This window comes from Eptesicus fuscus, chromosome 22 (assembly GCF_027574615.1).
Source record: "Eptesicus fuscus isolate TK198812 chromosome 22, DD_ASM_mEF_20220401, whole genome shotgun sequence".
Classification (NCBI taxonomy): domain Eukaryota; kingdom Metazoa; phylum Chordata; class Mammalia; order Chiroptera; family Vespertilionidae; genus Eptesicus; species Eptesicus fuscus.
Window position 1 is genome coordinate 1,162,492 of NC_072494.1, and position 17,875 is coordinate 1,180,366.

General features: G+C 50.2%; 2 protein-coding genes across 3 annotated transcripts; one reads left to right on the top strand and one right to left on the bottom strand.

Annotated features, from left to right (window-relative positions):
* The first annotated feature begins 4,477 nt into the window (after positions 1-4,477).
* C22H6orf62 (chromosome 22 C6orf62 homolog) lies at positions 4,478-12,152 on the top strand. Of its 2 annotated transcripts, XM_054711452.1 has the most exons (6): positions 4,478-4,678; positions 5,647-5,966; positions 7,647-7,823; positions 8,622-8,744; positions 9,328-9,462; positions 10,808-12,152. In XM_054711452.1, the coding sequence occupies exons 2-6, from the start codon at positions 5,838-5,840 to the stop codon at positions 10,931-10,933; spliced, it is 690 nt and encodes a 229-aa protein (XP_054567427.1). In that variant the 5' UTR covers positions 4,478-4,678; positions 5,647-5,837; the 3' UTR covers positions 10,934-12,152. The 2 variants fall into 2 exon arrangements, with proteins under 2 accessions (XP_054567427.1, XP_054567428.1); XM_054711453.1 differs by having other exon boundaries at positions 4,478-5,966; positions 7,650-7,823.
* A 2,133-nt stretch (positions 12,153-14,285) lies between these two features.
* ACOT13 (acyl-CoA thioesterase 13) lies at positions 14,286-17,874 on the bottom strand. The gene is made up of 3 exons (XM_008147071.3): positions 17,663-17,874; positions 16,671-16,855; positions 14,286-14,734 (listed from the first exon to the last, which is right to left on the bottom strand). Exons 1-3 carry the CDS (start codon positions 17,738-17,740, stop codon positions 14,578-14,580), a joined length of 420 nt encoding a protein of 139 aa, XP_008145293.2. The 5' UTR covers positions 17,741-17,874; the 3' UTR covers positions 14,286-14,577.
* Position 17,875: the final 1 nt, after the last annotated feature.

Below are 17,875 nucleotides of genomic sequence, written 5' to 3' on the forward strand. Positions count from 1 at the left end.
TCTGGCAAATGGCACAAACCACAAACATTTTCCTGGAAAGTGTTGAGCTTGAGATTGCCTGTCTCGGAGGGCGCCCGGGCTTGCCAAGAGCAGGGAGCTGGAAGGAATGAATGCCCTTGAGCAGAAGAGCCAGAAGGGATCCCGTCAGGACCCAGTGCAGACTGAGGACTGCACGTCCCTTGTGCTAACGCTTACAGACAGACATTTGTCGTTTTGTGACTTCTGCGAGAGGGAGGCAGATTGTGACAGTTCTCTAAGTCCAGGGCTGGGAACCTTTCTGTAAAGGGACAGAGAGTAAATAGTTTAGTATTTCTACAACCCCTAAAAATATAAAAGCCATTGTTAGCGCCTCTCTCTCTCTCTCCCTCTCCCTCTTCCTCCTCCCTCCCCCCCCTCCCTCCTCCCCCCTCCAGGCCCTGGGCCCAATTTGGCCCCAGGACCATCTTCATTCTACGTAGTTGATATTCTTTTTTTAATAAAATATATTTTATTGATTTTTCACAGAAAGGAAGAGGGATAGAGAGCTAGAAACATCAATGAGAGAGAGAAACATCCATCAGTTGCCTCCTGCACACACACCCCTCCCCCCACTGGGGATGTGCCCGAAACCTAGGTACATGCTCTTGACCAGAATCAAACCTGGGACCCTTCAGTCCGCAGGCCGACGCTCTATCCACTGAGCCACACCAGTCAGGGCCATAGTTGACATTCTGAAGCTGAAGAGAAAAAGGGGGAAGTCAATCTAAGTTACTTTTCACCATTCCAAGAAAGGCTATTTTCTTGTAAGAGATGTGATAAACAATTTTGAAAAGGGTGCATGAAAGAATCATCTCTCTCCCTTCCTGAGTGGAAAAGAGAAGTGAGTTCTGTGTGCAAGCCAAGTACCAGGCAACTGGCTTATGAGAGAGCCACGGCCGGTGACCTCAGGTGGCCGGAGAACGAGGGGAGGAACTAGAACCTGGAACATCTGGCCCTTTGGTGAGAAGGGATGGTGCAGTTGGCGAGGTATGAGGGCAGGGTCAGGAGTGGGACCAGTGCACAAAGAAAATGGGAGTCTTCCTGTTAAAAATGGTGAATAGTTTGGAGATGGTGACAGCAGAGCAGTAAAGCAGCTCTGGCCCTTCAGCCACTCCTGGGGGGCACATTCTGGAAGCAGGCCCAGCCCTGCCCCACCCAGGGAGGTTCTCTAGGCAGGTCCGCTCGACACAGCCACCTACAGGCTACACCAGTAAACCAGGCACTGCTCGCCTCTGCAGGACAAAATTTAGGCTGAGGCAGCGGGAGTCGGCACCGCCCGAGAGTGTGCCATTTCTGTTGACAGATTAGAGAGAAAAGGTGCCGCCGACCTGCCCCAGGGCACCGGGAAGCTACTAGAGAGAAGAGCGCCTTCGGGGAGCTCTGCCCCTCACAGTTCAGAATCCAGTCGGATTAATGGCACCTCCCCCGGGAGGGGACCCGGGGCTGCTGAGAGAGGGACTTCCTTCAGTCCCCTCACCCTGCCCTGGGGCAAGAGCTTTTCAAAGTACATTTGAATTGAAAAAGAAGCTGGAAAAGCGGCGTAGAACCCGTGGGAAGAGGTGACAACCGGCAAGAAAAAGGACCGGTTAGTTTTCCTCATCTTCTCGGTAAAGCAGTGTTTCCTCCTCTGGGAAGTTTTAACAAAGAAAAAACTGGAGCCCAAAAAAGGGTGTAAGAGCATTGACACACGGACAATGGACTTGGGTGAGCTTGAAGGCTGAGCCACACGTGGCTGCAATGTGGACGGGCAAGCTCGGGACACTGGCCCTGCCTCTGGCTCTGCTGACCTCCAAGCTATCCCTCTTTCAGGACTGGCGTGGGGGAAGTGGGGCCTGCAAATAAAGCCTTCTTCCACATCCATCCTCCCATGCGGCTTCTAGAAAGTTCATTTTCTGAAGATATTGCCAGAACCTCACTCCTACGAGTGATAGGGGCATTTAGTTCTCCCATAACACTCCTACTTTGCAACTTTACATACATTTAAGGAAGGTTTTCTGCAGGGTGAAATCTAACCAACTGAGCTACCTGGCCAGGCCTGGTTTTTTTGTTCATTTTTAAATTAAGTAAGAAAATTGGCTATTTATTTGAATCAAACAAAATGCAGAAAATCAGTTAGCATGTGAGATTAGCATTAATAAGCAATGTATGTTTATTATTGGAAAAGAGATTTTTAAAAAAGAAATTCGTCTAAAGCAAGATCGTTTCCTTTTTTCCCCTAAATATGGTAAAACTATAGATTTAACAGAAGTAAAACAGCTGGTGTTATTAGGAAGTCGCACATGTGTCGGTTTTGCTCTTTGTTGGCTTTTAAAAATAAAGCAGCTGTCCTTTTTATTTCCCATTGCATGTCACATACTGAGTGCTTTCAAACAGCTAGTTAAAGGATCCTGATCAGAATGTTGTGATAGTAAAATAACCTTCATGGGGCTTCTTTCTTATGAATTCACTAACAGAATTAAGAAGAATGCATAGTTAAAAAATGTATTCTTTTCTCTACCCACTGCATCCCTGGTATCTCTCCCTCTTCTTTTAAGGACACCCATCTTACTGGGTTCAGGCCACCCTAATGAGCTCCTTTGACTTTAGTTTTGGACAACAATCGATATTGAAGGGTGGGTCCCAATTATTCTTTTGGCTCAAGGGTGAAAAAGGAGTTATTACAGGTAATCTATTTTGATTTTACCAAGTGAAGAGCAGTAATTTGGGGACCCAGTAGACTTCTAAAATTTTATCACAGAGAGTAAGTAGCCCATGAGGAGTATATAGGCTTTGCTTTTGTCCAGTTTTGGCTTTTGCTGATTACCTAATAACATAACCGCGTTTCCATCAGCACATTGTAGGTCTAAAAAAAGGAAACGAAGGCTGTCTGGTGCCAGGGCCTTGTGATTCAGTGGCCAAAGCCCCACAGTACCCTCTTCACATTTCTAGGAACTTAGGCCTGCGGTCCGGGGGATCCTAATAGAAATCGTGTTCTGAAGGAAAGGGGGTGGGGGGACCCACGCTGCAGGATGGGGTGTTCTCCTCCCCAGTCGCTGCAGCAGCGCTCCAAGGCATCTTTGACCTTGTTCAGAACTTGAGGACCGCCGAGGCTGCTGCGCACGTGGCGAGGCGGGGACAGAGCCCTGTGGGACCCGCGGGACCCGTATCCTGCCGCACAGACACTGGACATGAATTCCCGGCTTGGGGCTGCAGGGCACCGCAGGACGGACACCTCGAAGGACTGCCCGTCCGCGGGTTAGGAATAACAGCGGAACGAAATGCAACAGGAACCTACCCCCGGCCTCCCGACACCCTTCCCTCTCCTCCACTCCTCCTTCCCCCGCCTCATCCCCCTACGCCCCGCCCCCTCTCGACCCACGGGCCCCGCCCCGCGCCCTGCGCGCGCAGGAGAGGCGCACAAGACCCCGGAAAAGCGGTTCCATCCGGGTGCTCTACCAGGGAAGGCATGGGGCGTGGCTTTATGACGACAGGGGGTGGGAGGGGCCAACTCCGTGGCCCTGGACTTCCGGAGGGAGTGGGCGGCCGCGTCCCCGCCCCAAGGACGCTCCATTCTGGACAAGAGGGGGGGTGTCTATACTCACACTCCCGTTGGAGGCGGAAGGATCGCCTACGCAGTTTCACATCAAAGACTCCGCCTTGTGAAGCCTTTCTTCTAACCCTTCCCCGGGCTCCTCTCTCTCCCCTCCTGGATAACCCCGACGTCCCGCGCGTCCCGGGCGCTTCTCCCCCTCGGTTCCCGCGCGGGTGGTGAGGCCCGCGGGGCGCGCAGGCGCAGCGCGCTCGGGGCGGTGCCGCTGGGGGGCGGGTGACGCAGCGGCGTTGCTGCCATTTTAAGTTGTTTGTTCTGGCTCCTCGGCTCAAACGCGACTCTGCCGGGACCCGGGAGGCGCCGAGGCCGCCGCCGTTTCCGCAGCCACCGGTGGCGGGGAACGAGGCTGTGCCGCCGCGGACGCGCGTCCTCTGCTCGGCTCTCTGCGACCCGCTGTCCCGCGAGCCGGCGCCGCCGGGGGCAAGGAGGACTCGGAGCAGATGCTTGGACTGAAATAACTTTACTTGGGCTTGACTCGCCGGAGGACCTTAGCGCAGGGCTCCCTCCCTCCCTCCCCAGCCCGGGGCCGCCGCTCTCCTCCTCTTCCCGCTTTCTCTCTCCCGCCGCCGTCCCGTCCTCCCTCCGCCCGGGGCGCCGAGCCAGACTATGGGTCCCAGGTGGGGGCTGCGTGGCGGCAGCAGCGCGGGCGGCCCGGCCCCAGTGCGCGCCGCAGCGGGGATGGGGGGGCTCGGCTGGCTGCTGGTGTTCTCTTGACATGGCTCCTGCCCGCGCCGCGAGCAGCGCCCCCGCCGCCGCCTCTTCCGCCGCCGCCACCGCTCCGCCCGCGGGCTGCGGCTAAGGGCCCGCCCGCGACCCCGCCCTGCACCATCCAAACTCGGGAAACATGGTCTGTTCAACGTGAGCGCGCGAATCCGGGAACTCCATTTCATTTTTCGGGGGGTGGGGTGGGCGTCCTTATAAAAAGTAATTAATATTAATACAACTCTTTTATTTTTCCCCCCCCACTGATCCTTCCCATTCACCCGGCCCCGCCTCCTGCACCCGGGCGGGAATTGTTTCCACGATGAGATGAGAGAAGACCTGAGCGATCCGGTGTCTCCCGTGGTGCGAGTGAGTCGCCGCCGCTGACGGCAAAGCGGGGAGTGGGCCTGGGCGGCGGCAGGCAGGTGGTCCCCCGGCGCGGCCTGGATTTGGGAGCAGCACCCGCCCCCTTTGCCTCAGCGATGCCCACGGTCCGGATCGGGGACCGGTCCTAGGGAAGGCTCCCCTCGGGGCATGTAGGGCTCCTGGCCGGGCTCGGGGTGCTGTCTGACCACAGAGCCGGAGCGCTTCTCCATCGTGTTCTCTCCCCCGCGCCCTCCGCCACCATGGTCCTGGGCAGCAGCGTCGGCGGCCGCCTGCGGGTGGGGTGGGTGACGGGGCAGTTGGAAATGACTCCGCGGTTTCTCCTCCTGGCTCCTGTGGGCGACAGCTGCCCGCCCCCGGCATGCACTGTAGTTGATCGCAGGGAAACCCTGAGCCTCTCCCCTTCCTCCTCGACCGATTTTGCACTGTTGTCTCTGCTCACCACCAAGAGTCATCACTAGCCAGCACTGACAATACACAGCAATAGTGAAGCCTGAGCTGGCTACGAACTGATTCGGTTCTGCGGCCATGGACCGGGCTGGGTAAAATCCAATTGGGTGTTTCAGTTTCGTTTCCCTTCCCTGTTTTGGTGTTTTGGGGAAGGATTTTTTTTTTCTTCTCTTCCTCTTTTTTTTTTTTTTTTTTCTTTTTGGTATTTGGAAAGCAAGGATCACCCTCTCCCCCTCCCTGAACCTTGTCATCATCCCTTTTCTAAAGGGGAAAGTCCGGATGGGTTCTAAGGATTGGACTGGTGTCAGCGGTGTTGGGTTGCACACCTAAACCCTGAGACCAGGCTTTTCATTTCCCCCTCCCCCAGAGCCTGTATTTTGGTACTTGAGCCAGATGTGTTTTCCAAAAAATTAGTTGAAGTATATTTTCTCCTCTTTCCTTCCTTCCTCCGCTTCCTTTTCCCATCTCGCCCCAAACGTTCTTGTCCGAACATGACTGGGCAGCACCGCGGGCTTCTTCACCCTGTAGCATGACAGCCTGCTGAGGGGCCGTTTTGGGGGTGCAGCTGTGATTTTAGCCATTCAGTCCTATTAGCAGGGGAAATGACTTGTTTCTGTTGTACTTGAGTCTTAAGAAAAAGTGCCCATAGTTTAGCGACAATTTCCAAAGGCTTTAGTACCACCTGTATTTCAAAATGGGGGACCCGAACTCCCGGAAGAAACAAGCTCTGAACAGACTCCGCGCTCAGCTTAGGAAGAAAAAAGAATCTCTGGCTGACCAGTTTGACTTCAAGATGTACATCGCCTTTGTGTTCAAGGAGAAGGTAACTTAAAGTTCTTAGGGAATTAGCTCAAGTGGTTCTGAGTTGTTAAAGTGACGGGTCTCAGCTTAGAGAGTGGTAACCAGGGGGCCACGTTGTAAAGTCTCATTTATGCTCCACAGTGCGTTTCACTTGTGGTCACGGGGAGGACCTGGGACTGAGGCTAGAGGTGGTCTCCCCTGAAGGAGAAGTAGGGGGCTGGGCTGGGAGTGGTAAATGGGATCAGGTGTTAACAGCAGCCTGCTCCTCAGCCAGGATGCAGGTCCCTTCCCGGTGTGCGGGCAGTGAAGAGGGGTGCACATTCCATGTAGGAGCAGTTAAATACCCATGGTTAATTTGTGTGGAAGTGGATTTTACTGAAATTAAAGTGAAATAGAAAGTTTAAATATGTTTGGCCTTAATCAGAAGTCCACACTTAAATAGCAAATAATGAGTCGTTTTCTGCAGCTTAAAGTAATGGCGGTTTCTTAATCTTTATTTGACATGAGATTAGTTTATGAATATAAGGAAGTAGTAGGATTTCTGCACTTAAATTGTGAGCTAATTTCAGATCAGAAGTGTAATCTTAACGGATCTGTTTAACATTTGGAACATTCCCGAGGTTTGACCCTCCTCTTAACTCGTAAAGGTTTCGGGGAGCAAGCTCCTCGCTGCTGCAGGGTGTAGGGTGCAGATGGCGTTGTGGGGTGCTTTCAAACGGGGTCGTTTTGAGTGGTTGCTCCCAGGTTGGATAGTCCCAAAGAGTTACTTCTCCATTCTCTCTCTCGCTTTTGTGTGTGTAAATAAGTTGACTAAAGAATAGGTAAGACCCGATTTTAGTTGACAAGATTGTAATGCAGGTTCACTAGAAACAAATCCAAAATATAAGTGGTTATATTTGATCTTTATGTTCAATCCACTGTACCATCTGGCTCTTTAAACCCGAGAAAACCTGTTTTTATCTTGTGAATGAAGAGGATCTGAAACAAAATTTGGTCAACTTTTTTTTCCCCTTTCAAATATTGACACTTGTAGTTATGTAATATCCAAAAGAAATAATGGAAATTGACCTCTTTAAGGGTAAAACAGTTCATTTATTTTGATAGCTTTGTCTTTAAATTGCTGAGATTTTAATTTAGCTGTTTGTAGAACCAGTTAAATGAAGTTATTTCAAGAGTAAATCACTTTTTTTTTTTAATCTGAGGGATGCTAATGTTTGTTTCTCAGAGCATTTAAGAAATATTCTTTTTAAAAAATACTTTTATTGATTTCAGAGAGGAAGGGAGAGGGAGAGAGAGAAAAACATCCATGAGAGAATCATTGATTGGCTGCCTCCTGCATGCCCCCTACTGGGGATTGAGCCCACAACCCAGGCATGTGCCCTGACCAGAATGGAACCTGGGACCCTTCAGTCTGCAGGCCAACGCTCTATCCACTGACTAGGGCAAGAAATAGTTTCTAAAATAAACACTTGCTGTGGATACATGATGCTGTGAAACCATGTGGTAAACATTCTGATGGGTTGGGGTTGGGGTGTGGGTAGGGCAGAAGGATTTACCTATTTTAAATCAGTATTTTCAGCACAAAAATTACTTCATTGAAGAATTTTGCTGAGTTAGAATGAAGGTCTGTAACATTGTAATATGGACTGAGTGTTAAAAGGCAGTGTGTTATCAGTGGATTGATAACTTTTTTTTCTTCTAGAAGAAAAAATCAGCACTTTTTGAAGTGTCTGAGGTTATACCAGTCATGACAAATAATTATGAGGAAAATATCCTGAAAGGCGTGCGGGATTGCAGCTATTCCTTGGAGAGTTCCGTGGAGCTTTTACAGAAGGACGTGGTACAGCTCCATGCCCCTCGATACCAGTCTATGAGAAGGGTAAGTTGGGTTTGTCTGGGTTTTGTATATGATAGTGAGTTCGCCTTGCGCACGGCACCCTGACCCCCAATAATGTGTAGTTACTGTGCCCATGATTCTCTTTAAAAGCTGACTTCAAATGGGTAACTTTCCTCATGGTATTATGCTGATAATGGTGTGCATTATGCTGTTTTATATTACTATTCATTGCGTTTCCTTTGGGGGAGAGAAATAATGTCATGTCCCTAATAAATAAGAAACTTAAAGTAGAAGATGCTGCTATTGCTGCCAACCTTCTGAACGTCTGCCACTCATTGGACGTTACTCCTCGTATTTGCCCAAGAGGCCCCACCCCCATAGTGGTAGGGTCGGGGAGACTGGAGGTGACCGTGTCCTGGTCTGGAAGGTCGATGGCCTCTGGACAGTACTGTGCCGTACTGTGACAGAGGACCATCAGCATCGGGCAAAGTTGTAACAAGAAGGCAGTGATCCATACTAGATATCCCAAGATGCCTTTGCTTAAATACTTCTGATTTTGGAGGGTGGAAGTAAACATTCAGGGACTTAGAAAAAGACAAAGCACCGAGCCCTAGGTGGAGTCTTCACCTCTGGTGAGTTCAGGTGGAGGCACCTGAGTGACTGGACTGGACAGGAATTCGAACTCGGTCCCGTTGCTGCTGCCTCTTCAGTGAAGTCGTACACGGTGGCCCTTGCACTGTTAGTGTTTCTGTAGCCAGGCCGCACAATTTGTGATGCTGCTCCTTACAACTCTGTCTCTGTACAAGTGACTTTCTCCTTTCTCTTTCTGTCACCTTACAGGACGTGATTGGCTGTACTCAGGAGATGGATTTCATTCTTTGGCCTCGGAATGACATTGAAAAAATTGTCTGTCTCCTGTTTTCTAGGTGGAAGGGATCTGATGAGCCTTTTAGGCCTGTTCAGGTATTCTCTTCTGAAATAAGTGTGGTGAGCAGCTAAAGCAAAACTCCTGGAAGAGGGTCTGACTTAGGAAATTCCTGGGGCTATGCTTTGTAATGAATTTGTTTTAGTCCCTTCCGTCCTTTTGACTGTTGAGAAAGCACTGAATTGTAGAGTCTCTTGAGAATGAGGCTCTCAGCTGCCCAGGATGTTTGCGATTATGGCCAGAGGAAGTTTGTAATTGTAAGGTTGGCGTTGGCTGGCTTTAGGACAGGTCCTGGGTACAGTTGGCAAGCTCTCCTCCCCGGCACCACACACACTCCTGCCGTAGCAGATACAGGCCGTCCTGGGCCAGCACTTTGAGGAGAAGAGGAGCAGGAGGATGCTCCGTGTCTCAGGAGACCGTTCACAGTGGTGGCCGCTGGCTGCCTGTGGTCAGTGAGCATGTGAAATGTGGCAAGTGTTCCTGAAGAACTGAATTCTAACTGCGTTTTAATTAAGGAGCCGTATTGGCTAGCATGTACAAGAGCACAGCTGTATGTGTGTTTCACATCGTGTAACATGTTTGTGGTATGGTTACATGTACGTGTTTGTGCTTTTTAATTAGGCTAAATTTGAGTTTCATCACGGTGACTATGAAAAGCAGTTTCTGCATGTACTGAGCCGCAAGGACAAGACTGGAATTGTGGTCAACAATCCGAACCAGTCCGTGTTTCTCTTCATTGACAGGCAGCACTTGCAGGTGGGCATGGGTCACATCGGGCTGCTTCCAACCCTCCCCTGATGGTCAAACTGCTTTCTGTGCGCGTGGCTTGGTTCTGTATTGCCCTTCGTCACTGCGTCATTTTTGAAGTTATTTAAAGAACAAGAAGCCCATCTCCTGGGCCTGACCCTAAGACATTGGTCCCCAGACTTGGCTGCATATTAGAACTCGCTGGGGTGCGATTTTTTTTTAATTGATTTTACGAGAGAGGGAGGAGAGCAGGAGAAATGCCGGTTTGTTGTTCCACTTACACACTCATTGGTTGATCCTGTGTGTGCCCTGATCAGGGATCAAACACCTACAACCTTGGAGTATTGGGATGATGCTCTAACCAACTGAGCTACCTGCCAAGGGCCAAGCGGGGGTGCTTTTAAAAGTTACTTTTTAGATTCTCATGTATTGATTTGAGAGGGCCAGAGGAGGGGGCGGGGAGGAACATCTGTTAGTTCCACTTTTTTTTTTTAATATATTTTACTGATTTTTTTACAGAGAGGAAGGGAGAGGGATAGAGAGTTAGAAACAATGATCAGCTGCATCCTGGACACCCCGCCATTGGGGATGTGCCCGCAACCTTGGTGTATGGGGACAACACTCTAGACAGCTGAGCTACCCATCCAGGGCCTGGCCCATTTTTTTCATTTTAAATATCAACCTCATTTACATACACAGACGCCAGGAATCAGGAAGGCCACCTGTGTTTTCTTCTGTCCTTTTTAGAGGAGCTACAATGACAGGGTGAGCTCTGAGGCAGGTCTGGTTTGATTCATCTGGCGGTTGTGTGTGACAGCACCTAGCACACTTGCCCCAAGTTAGATGGTTAAGTCCAACTTCCTTTTTTTTAATTGTAGTACTTAGAGTCTCATGGGTCTGGTTGGTAATTGTTTGGCTTCTTTCTAGTTCTTTTCTCTGTATGTGCTTATATCTTTTTTACCATTTCTGTTCCCCCCTGGCTTCTGCTCGAGCCACGTCTGTTATCTGTATGCAAGCATGACTTCGAAGCTCTCTTCAAATCTGTCCATGAAATGCCTTTAACCCTGATTTCTTTCAGCGATTAGTCTGTGGTTGACTTATCATTCGGTCTGCCTGCATCCTTCAAACGTTTATTTGTGGTCACACTTCTCTGTTTTCCTGTATTTCCTATGGCAAAGCTCTCAACTCCCAGGGTTCCTATCTGTGGCCAAGAACCATCAGGTATTCCCTTACTCTGTGCTTTGTCGCCATATCCTTAAGTGCTTAATAAATTGAGGAGGTCGACTTCATGTGGCAATCGAGCACTTATGTTAAAGCCTTATTTATTAAGAATATTAAAACTCTTCCCTTTCAGACTCCAAAAAACAAAGCTACAATCTTCAAGTTATGCAGCATCTGCCTCTACCTGCCACAGGAGCAGCTCACCCACTGGGCGGTTGGCACCATAGAGGACCACCTGCACCCTTACTTGCCCGAATAGAGTGCTGACCAGCAAGTGGAGACGATCAGAGTGCAGCGGCAATTTTTTCTTGTTTTCTTACCACTTTATTCTTTCAGAGTTTAAAGAAAATGGACTCATGCACAGAACACTATGCATTTTGAAACTTGTTCATCCTGGATTTGTTTTTAATCATTTGTATCTCAGAACTTAAATTCGATGTCTTCTGCACAGACTGTGTGAAAGAGGATGCTTTGCATCTGTGCTGCACTGCGTCAGCATCTTAAAATGTGAAGTGAGAGGACTATGTGCACTGAAATGCCGATGTGTCTGAAAGCACCAGGTGATACTCATGGTTGATGGTCTTCCATGTGTGCTGGCTTTGCCTCTGGCATCTGTCATCAGTATTTGGAGGGTGAGAAGGGAATGTAACAGGTATAAACAACATTTTAGAAACTTCATAGCTTTGCTCGAATCACCGTTGATCCTGAGCACTGTCAGATTCATTCTAATAACCAGAAGTGGTTGTTCAAAAAAACACAACCACAGGAAAGAAACCTTAAATGAAAAAAGCATCTCAATTGTAGGCATAATTGCCTCATATCTTACTGGGCCATGTTTGTTTCCTGGTACTCATAAATATGTGTGTTTTATTTCCAGATCGCTTTTCCAGGCTGCTGTTACAAAGTGTTCTGTGTGGACACAGTCAGACACAGGAAAGCAGATCTGGAGCCTCGAGTGGCTAACGCAGCTGTCAAATCGATTCGCTCGTAGCTACAGAAGCCAGGATAGGTAGAGGACTTGCCTTTTGGTTTTCGTTTTCTTTTCTGGTTTTAAAGAGGAGATTTTTATTACAAAGAAAAAAAATTCCAGTGAATTGTGCAGAAATACTGGTTTCTACACTATCCTTAAGAAAAACTTATAAAGGGTTTTTTGGGAGTAGGAAAAAGTTATTGAAGTTGAAATCTTAAATTGTAAAAACCACCATTGAGTGTCAAAGTTATAAAAGCATAACTCATTTTGTGCAATGAACATAAGGAAAGACTACTGTATAGATTTTTGTTTTGTTTCTTTTAAATGAAGAAAAGCTTTGCTTAAGGGTTGCATACTTTACTGGAGTAAATCTGAATGATCCTACTCCTTTGGAACAAACAGTGCTTACTGGTTTCCAATTGTATTTAGCTTTGGGTTGAAATTTGAAAAAATGAAAACCTAAATAAAATAGGTGAAGTTCCCTGACGATGCAGGTGAACACACAACACGTGAAGTGGTCACTCTTTCCTGGGCTCTGGGAGCGTCATTGATGACCTGGAGGGTTGGAGTCCCGGCTAAGGCGCAAATTCAGAAGGAAAAGCCCAGCCACTGGGGTGGTCATGTCAGCAAGACTAGAAATCATGAAATAATGCTTTGCGTGTTTGCCATGGGCAGGCCTGCTCTAAGCTCTTGCCCTGAAGTCTCTGACAGCCCTGCGTGGACATGTGGGTGCCTGCCTGCCCAGGCTCACATGGTGAGGAGGGAGGGTTTTAACCAGCTGCCTGGTTCCGTAGGGCCCAAGCTCCCAACTGTTGTTCTCTGATGAATTCAACAAGTTCTGCATTTCCCAGCCATTGGTTTTAGTAAGAACTGAAGGCCCAGTGCATGAAATTCGTGCACAGGTGTGGTCCCTGTGCCTGGCCAGCTATTGAAACACGAGTGTCTGGTGTGGAAGGGCAGGTCCCAGCTGACCTCTGGGCTCCCGAGCACCCTCCTCCACCTGAGTCATTGGGCCCCGCGCCCCGCCCTTCACACACTGGTTGCTGTCTGTGGGGCGATCCCCCTCGACACTCGCACCCGCCTTGGCCTGGTGCCGCCCACTCACCTGTGGTATGGGGCTCTTGTCCGGGCTGGCAGCACCTCCATGGCCTCCCACCCTCCTCCTGCCAGCACCGCGTCGCCCCCTGGTGGTCAGCATGTCATAGGGAGCGGTCGAACTTGTAGAGGGGACAATTTGCATAGTAGACATGTATAGATTTTGAAAAGTTATGAGTAATGCAGAAAGCTGCGTACCCTTTAACCCACATTCAGTCTTAACATTTGCCACATTTGTTTCTGTCTTTCTTCCTAACTAAACATACTTGAACCTCTGAGTCTGGTGGCACCTCACATGCACATCTTGATTCCTCACTCCTTAGTGCTTAGGCGTATGTCCCACAGGAGTTACCAAGCTCGGAAGTGTACCAGTGCCCTCGGTGGTGTGTTTAACCCCCTGCCGCCCAGGATCGCTGCATTGGGCTGTTAGGTCTCTGGTCACCTTTTACCTGGGACAGTTCCTCAACCTTAACCAACCTTGGCATTGCTGAAGAATACAGGTCAGCTTTTTAAAAATATTTTTTTATTGATTGCAGAGAGGGCAAGATAGAAACGTGAATGACGAGAGAACTCATTGGCTGCCTCCTGCACGTCCCCAGGGCATGTGCCCTGACTGGGAAGCCAGCCGTGGCCACCGGCCAGGCAAGGACAGCCAGTGTTTAAGGAGTTGCTCATCTTGATCTGGGTGAATCTTCTTCCCAGCGAGGTGTGGATCTTGCGTTCTGGCCAATGACCTTACACCCTTCCCAAGTGACCATCCCGAGGCTTCCTGCCAGTTGGCTGTGTCGATGTTGGTTCTGGCAGGTCCAAGGTGTCCTGTTAGCTCCTCAGGAGGGTGTGGGTGCCTTTTGCCATAACCCATCCTGACTGTGACGGTGGTGGGCAGAGATTTCCGTATCTTCTCCCTTCACCTGGGTCAGCCTGCTGCTGCCAGGAGAGCCTCCCGTCCATCACTGATGAGTAACCTACCTAAGAGTTGGGCTCAGTGCCTCAGCAGTAAGTCTAAAATGCTCAGCATGGCATGGGCAGGACTGCAACATGGACTGAACAGTTTGGGAGTTGGTCTTTCTGATGCGGTGCAGTCTGGGAGATTTGAAACCTGCAGGGTTTTATTCTAGATGCCAGTCAAGTGGCTAACGGATGCCCGCCCCCAATGGGGAATAAGCCGTTCCTGTAACAAACCCTCAGAAAAGCAGCACCGCGCTCTTGTACCGTCTGTGCTTCGCCTCCAGCTCTCTCGGGGGTTAGTCTAGGCCACATCACTCGGTCTGCTTTCCAATGTGAGCGATGGTCCATCTATTTTGAAGTTCCATCATCTTTATTTTTAGGGTAAGAGGGAGAAACATTGACTGGTTCCACTTACTTATACATTCATTGGCTGATTCTTGTATGTGCCCTGACCGGAATCGAACCCGGTGTGTTGAAACAATGCTCTAGCTAAATAAGCTACTGGGCCAGGGCTGAAGTTCCATAATCTTGAAACTGGGATTAAAAAATGTAAGACAGCATTTTAAAGCGGAGCAGGATTAACCAGATTAACCATTAATTTGTTTCTCCTTTAGTTTAATATTAGATGTCAGTTTTAAGGTGTTTGTTTCTTTGCCTACGTTTTCAAAACACTGAGCTAAGAACTTTTCACCCCAGTATCATACATATGGTTAAACGCTAACACTGAAGAGGCTTATAATTAAAGAAAAACAGATGCCCCTGCCCGCTGTCCCGCATGGTCTCTGCTCCCCCCTGGAACACGAGTTCTCGGCTGCTGCCGGTCGTGCTCTTTATTAGGCAGGTACATGCAGTCGTCCCCTCGACTCCCCCGGGTGGTGGAGGCCTGTGTCCTAGCTCCCCAGGTGCTTGGTGTGCCTGCCCTGAGCCACCAGCTTCCCGGTCGTCTTGTTGGTCAGGTCCACGGAGGCAAAGGCCAGCGTCCTCCCTTGCTTCAGGATCTGTGCTGTTATCACCACCACTTCGCCTATTTTCGCCGGTGACATGTACCTGGAAGGGAAGCAAGTTGACATAGTTAACGGCAGTTCTTATAGGGAAAGCCGTGCGCACGGCAGAAGAGCCTTATGCTGAGCTATTTCTAGGAGGGAAGGAAGTAGCCATGCCAGTGACACTCCTGTCCCTTCCAATGTGAGTGGCTGGTCCTCACCCACACCAGTTCCTTTTCCTTCCCATAAATAGAGGACGGGACTTTGCCTACACCCCCTTTTTTCATTGTTTCCCGTTTCAGATTTACTTGGAGCTGGCGGGAGATTTCCTCAGGCTTTCATTTAATCTGCAGAGCTTGCTGAGTGAAGGACCACTTGGTGTCTATATCGTGTCGTATTGATGTTAAGAATCTACTCCACTCTAAGATGGCTATATAAACGCAAGGTCCTTGCAGTCCTGGTGATGAATTGTGTATACATATTAAGAGAGACACTTCCAACCCACCTGTATTCAAATTGTCATTTATTTTTGAAATATCTATCGTATATCTTTGAGACTATGTCCTAGCTTCTGTTCAAGGTACTCACTTAAAAAAAATGTTTTTATTGATTTCAGAGGAAGGGAGAGGGGGACAGAGAGAAACATGAATGATTAGAGAACCATTGATCAGCTGCCTCCTGCACGGCCCCCACTGGGGAGTGAGCCCGCAACCCAGGCATGCGAACCAAACCGTAAACTGGTTCATAGGTCGACGCTCAACCACTGAGCCGTGCCAGCCGGGCAGGGAGTCCCTATTTGAAGCTCAGGCCAAAACTTTTGTCGACATAACACTTTGAAAGGCCAAAGCTGTCCTCCTAGAAACTCGTCATGGGTGTCAAAGCCGCCGAATCTGAGCAGATCGGGCCCAGCAGAGCTAGGCTTGAAGGCCGCCGCTCCAAACAGACCCTGAGGGCAAAGAGCCGCCAGCAGAGCTGCTCAGGGCGCGAGGGAGGCTGCTGGCCACTCCGCACCAGAGGCAGACCTCGCTCTGTCATCTTCACCTCGCTCTGTCGTCTTCATCTCAAAGAGCACATGCCTCTCGTCCTTGGATTTGCTTACTGCACCCTCAATTTAGGTTATTTCCATAGCAACAAGGGACTGTGCGGTGCTAGCCTGATACCGACTTTGATTGCTTACACACCTAACGACTGCATTTCCATCGCCCTCATGTCCCATAACACTGGCTTTCCCACGCTAACCCTTGCCAGTCCCCTGGGGAAAAAATCATTTTTCTGTTAGTTTGGAGGCAAAAGCAATTGTCTGGAAACTCAACCCCTGGCCCCTGCGCTGCCATTGGACAGGACTGGGCAGCCTTGCTGGCTGGCGCTGGCGCTGACGGGTGTACATTTGGGAACATGTGACGCCTGCAGGCACGTTCCCACACGGTGTGGTTGAACCTGCAGAGCCCGTCTGTGCGCCTCAGGGAGACACCCTATCTGTGGTCGCCTGTCCCTAGGAGAGGTGTCTCTATGGAGGTTTCTCCGTTTTTTCTTTGCATTCCCTTCAACCTGTACGTGTCCTGAACACGCGTCAGGACTGTGACACAGAAGCCGTGAGTCTGTGGTGGTGGTTTTCCCACCAGCATCTGTGTTAGAGGCCGAAGGTTGGCTTTTTCAAAAAATGTTTTGTTGTGAATCTCACCCGAGAATATTTTCCATTGATTTTTAGAGAGAGTGGGAGGGTGAGGGAGACACATCTATTGGCTCCCTCCCACACGGCCCAGCGATTGAACCTGCAACGGAGGTACACGCCCTTGACTGGAATCGAACCCAGAACCCTTCAGTCCCTGGTCCGACGCTCTATCCACTGAGCCTAACCTGCTAGGGCTGCTTTTTCGAAGGTCTGGGTCACTTCCTTTACGACGGGTACACACTGTGCCTGGAAGGTAGTTCCTTTACTTCTAGGTTCAAGGCGGAGAACACTAGGGCCAATCTCAAATGGGTGCAGCGCGGCTACTTACGTGATGTTCATGTCCACGCTGACGCCCGGCAGGGCCCTCTCCGTGCAGAGCAGAGCCATGGTCGAGATGCTGTCCACCAGGGTGGCCGTCAGCCCCCCGTGGAGCGTGCCCAGCTTGTTGGTGTGCTCCTCCTCGACTCTCAGCTCACAGGTCACCCTCCCAGGAGCCGCCGAAACCAGCGTCACCTGAATGCGGAAGGAAAGGATGGTGAGCACCCTATGGGCCCTGGACTAACCTGAGTCACCCCAAAAAAGGTGACTCAGAAAGTCAACGTGACCCCTCTCTCTCGGACAGAAGTTAGCCCTACGGAAACTTTTTAAAGAAAAAGGGACATACAGGGAAAAACAACAGTAGTCTTGGCTGGTTCCCACTCCTCTGGCAGAGATCAACATTCCATGTTCTGCACAGCAACCTGGCATCTCTTACTGTCTGCTGGGAAATTTTGCACCAACGAAGCCAGCTGGCCCCTGGGATCTGTTAGTCCATTATAGGTTTAATGTGAATGTTCCCTAGATTTTTGCACATGGCAATTTTTAAAATTACATAGTAATGAATGGTTTAAAACAATTTTAAAAACAAACGAAGAAATTCCGTAATTCAAGGAGTTACTAGAATCAATAAGGTTATGCCAGAAGCTCATTTTAGGTGCAAACCCTCCACCTAGCACCCGAGTTTGCTGCCGGGCTGCAGCTCCTGGCACTAACAACCGCGGGCTGCGAGCGCGCCCGGAACGCGCTGTCCACCGCCTCCGGCGCCGCGGGCCGCCTGGAAGGGTCGCACAACCGCCCTTTCTGGCCCTGGAGGCGCGCAGTGCCGTCTCCCCGAGTGACAACCACGCTTAGCTGGGAACGATCAGACGAGCTCCTTGGCGCCCTTGACCTGGCGCCCCCCGCGATCGCTACGCTGAGCTGCGGGCGCAGCGACAAGATCTGGCGAGATGAGCGCGGCGCCTCCTCTCCCTGCACCACAACCTGCGGCTGCGCCTCCGGTACCTTTTCCAAAACTTTGTCAAAACCGGGGACTCCGCTGATGGCCGCCATCACCTCCCGCAGTTTGTGGGTCAGGCTCATCGTGAGACGTCCGCGAGCTTCGGGGCCCCGCGCAAGACTGAACCTTGGAAGCGCCGGGCAGCCAGGCGCTGGCAAACGCACAAGGACGCGGAGGACGCAGACGAGTCGCCGTCCGTCCGCGGGGCGGGGCGCCCC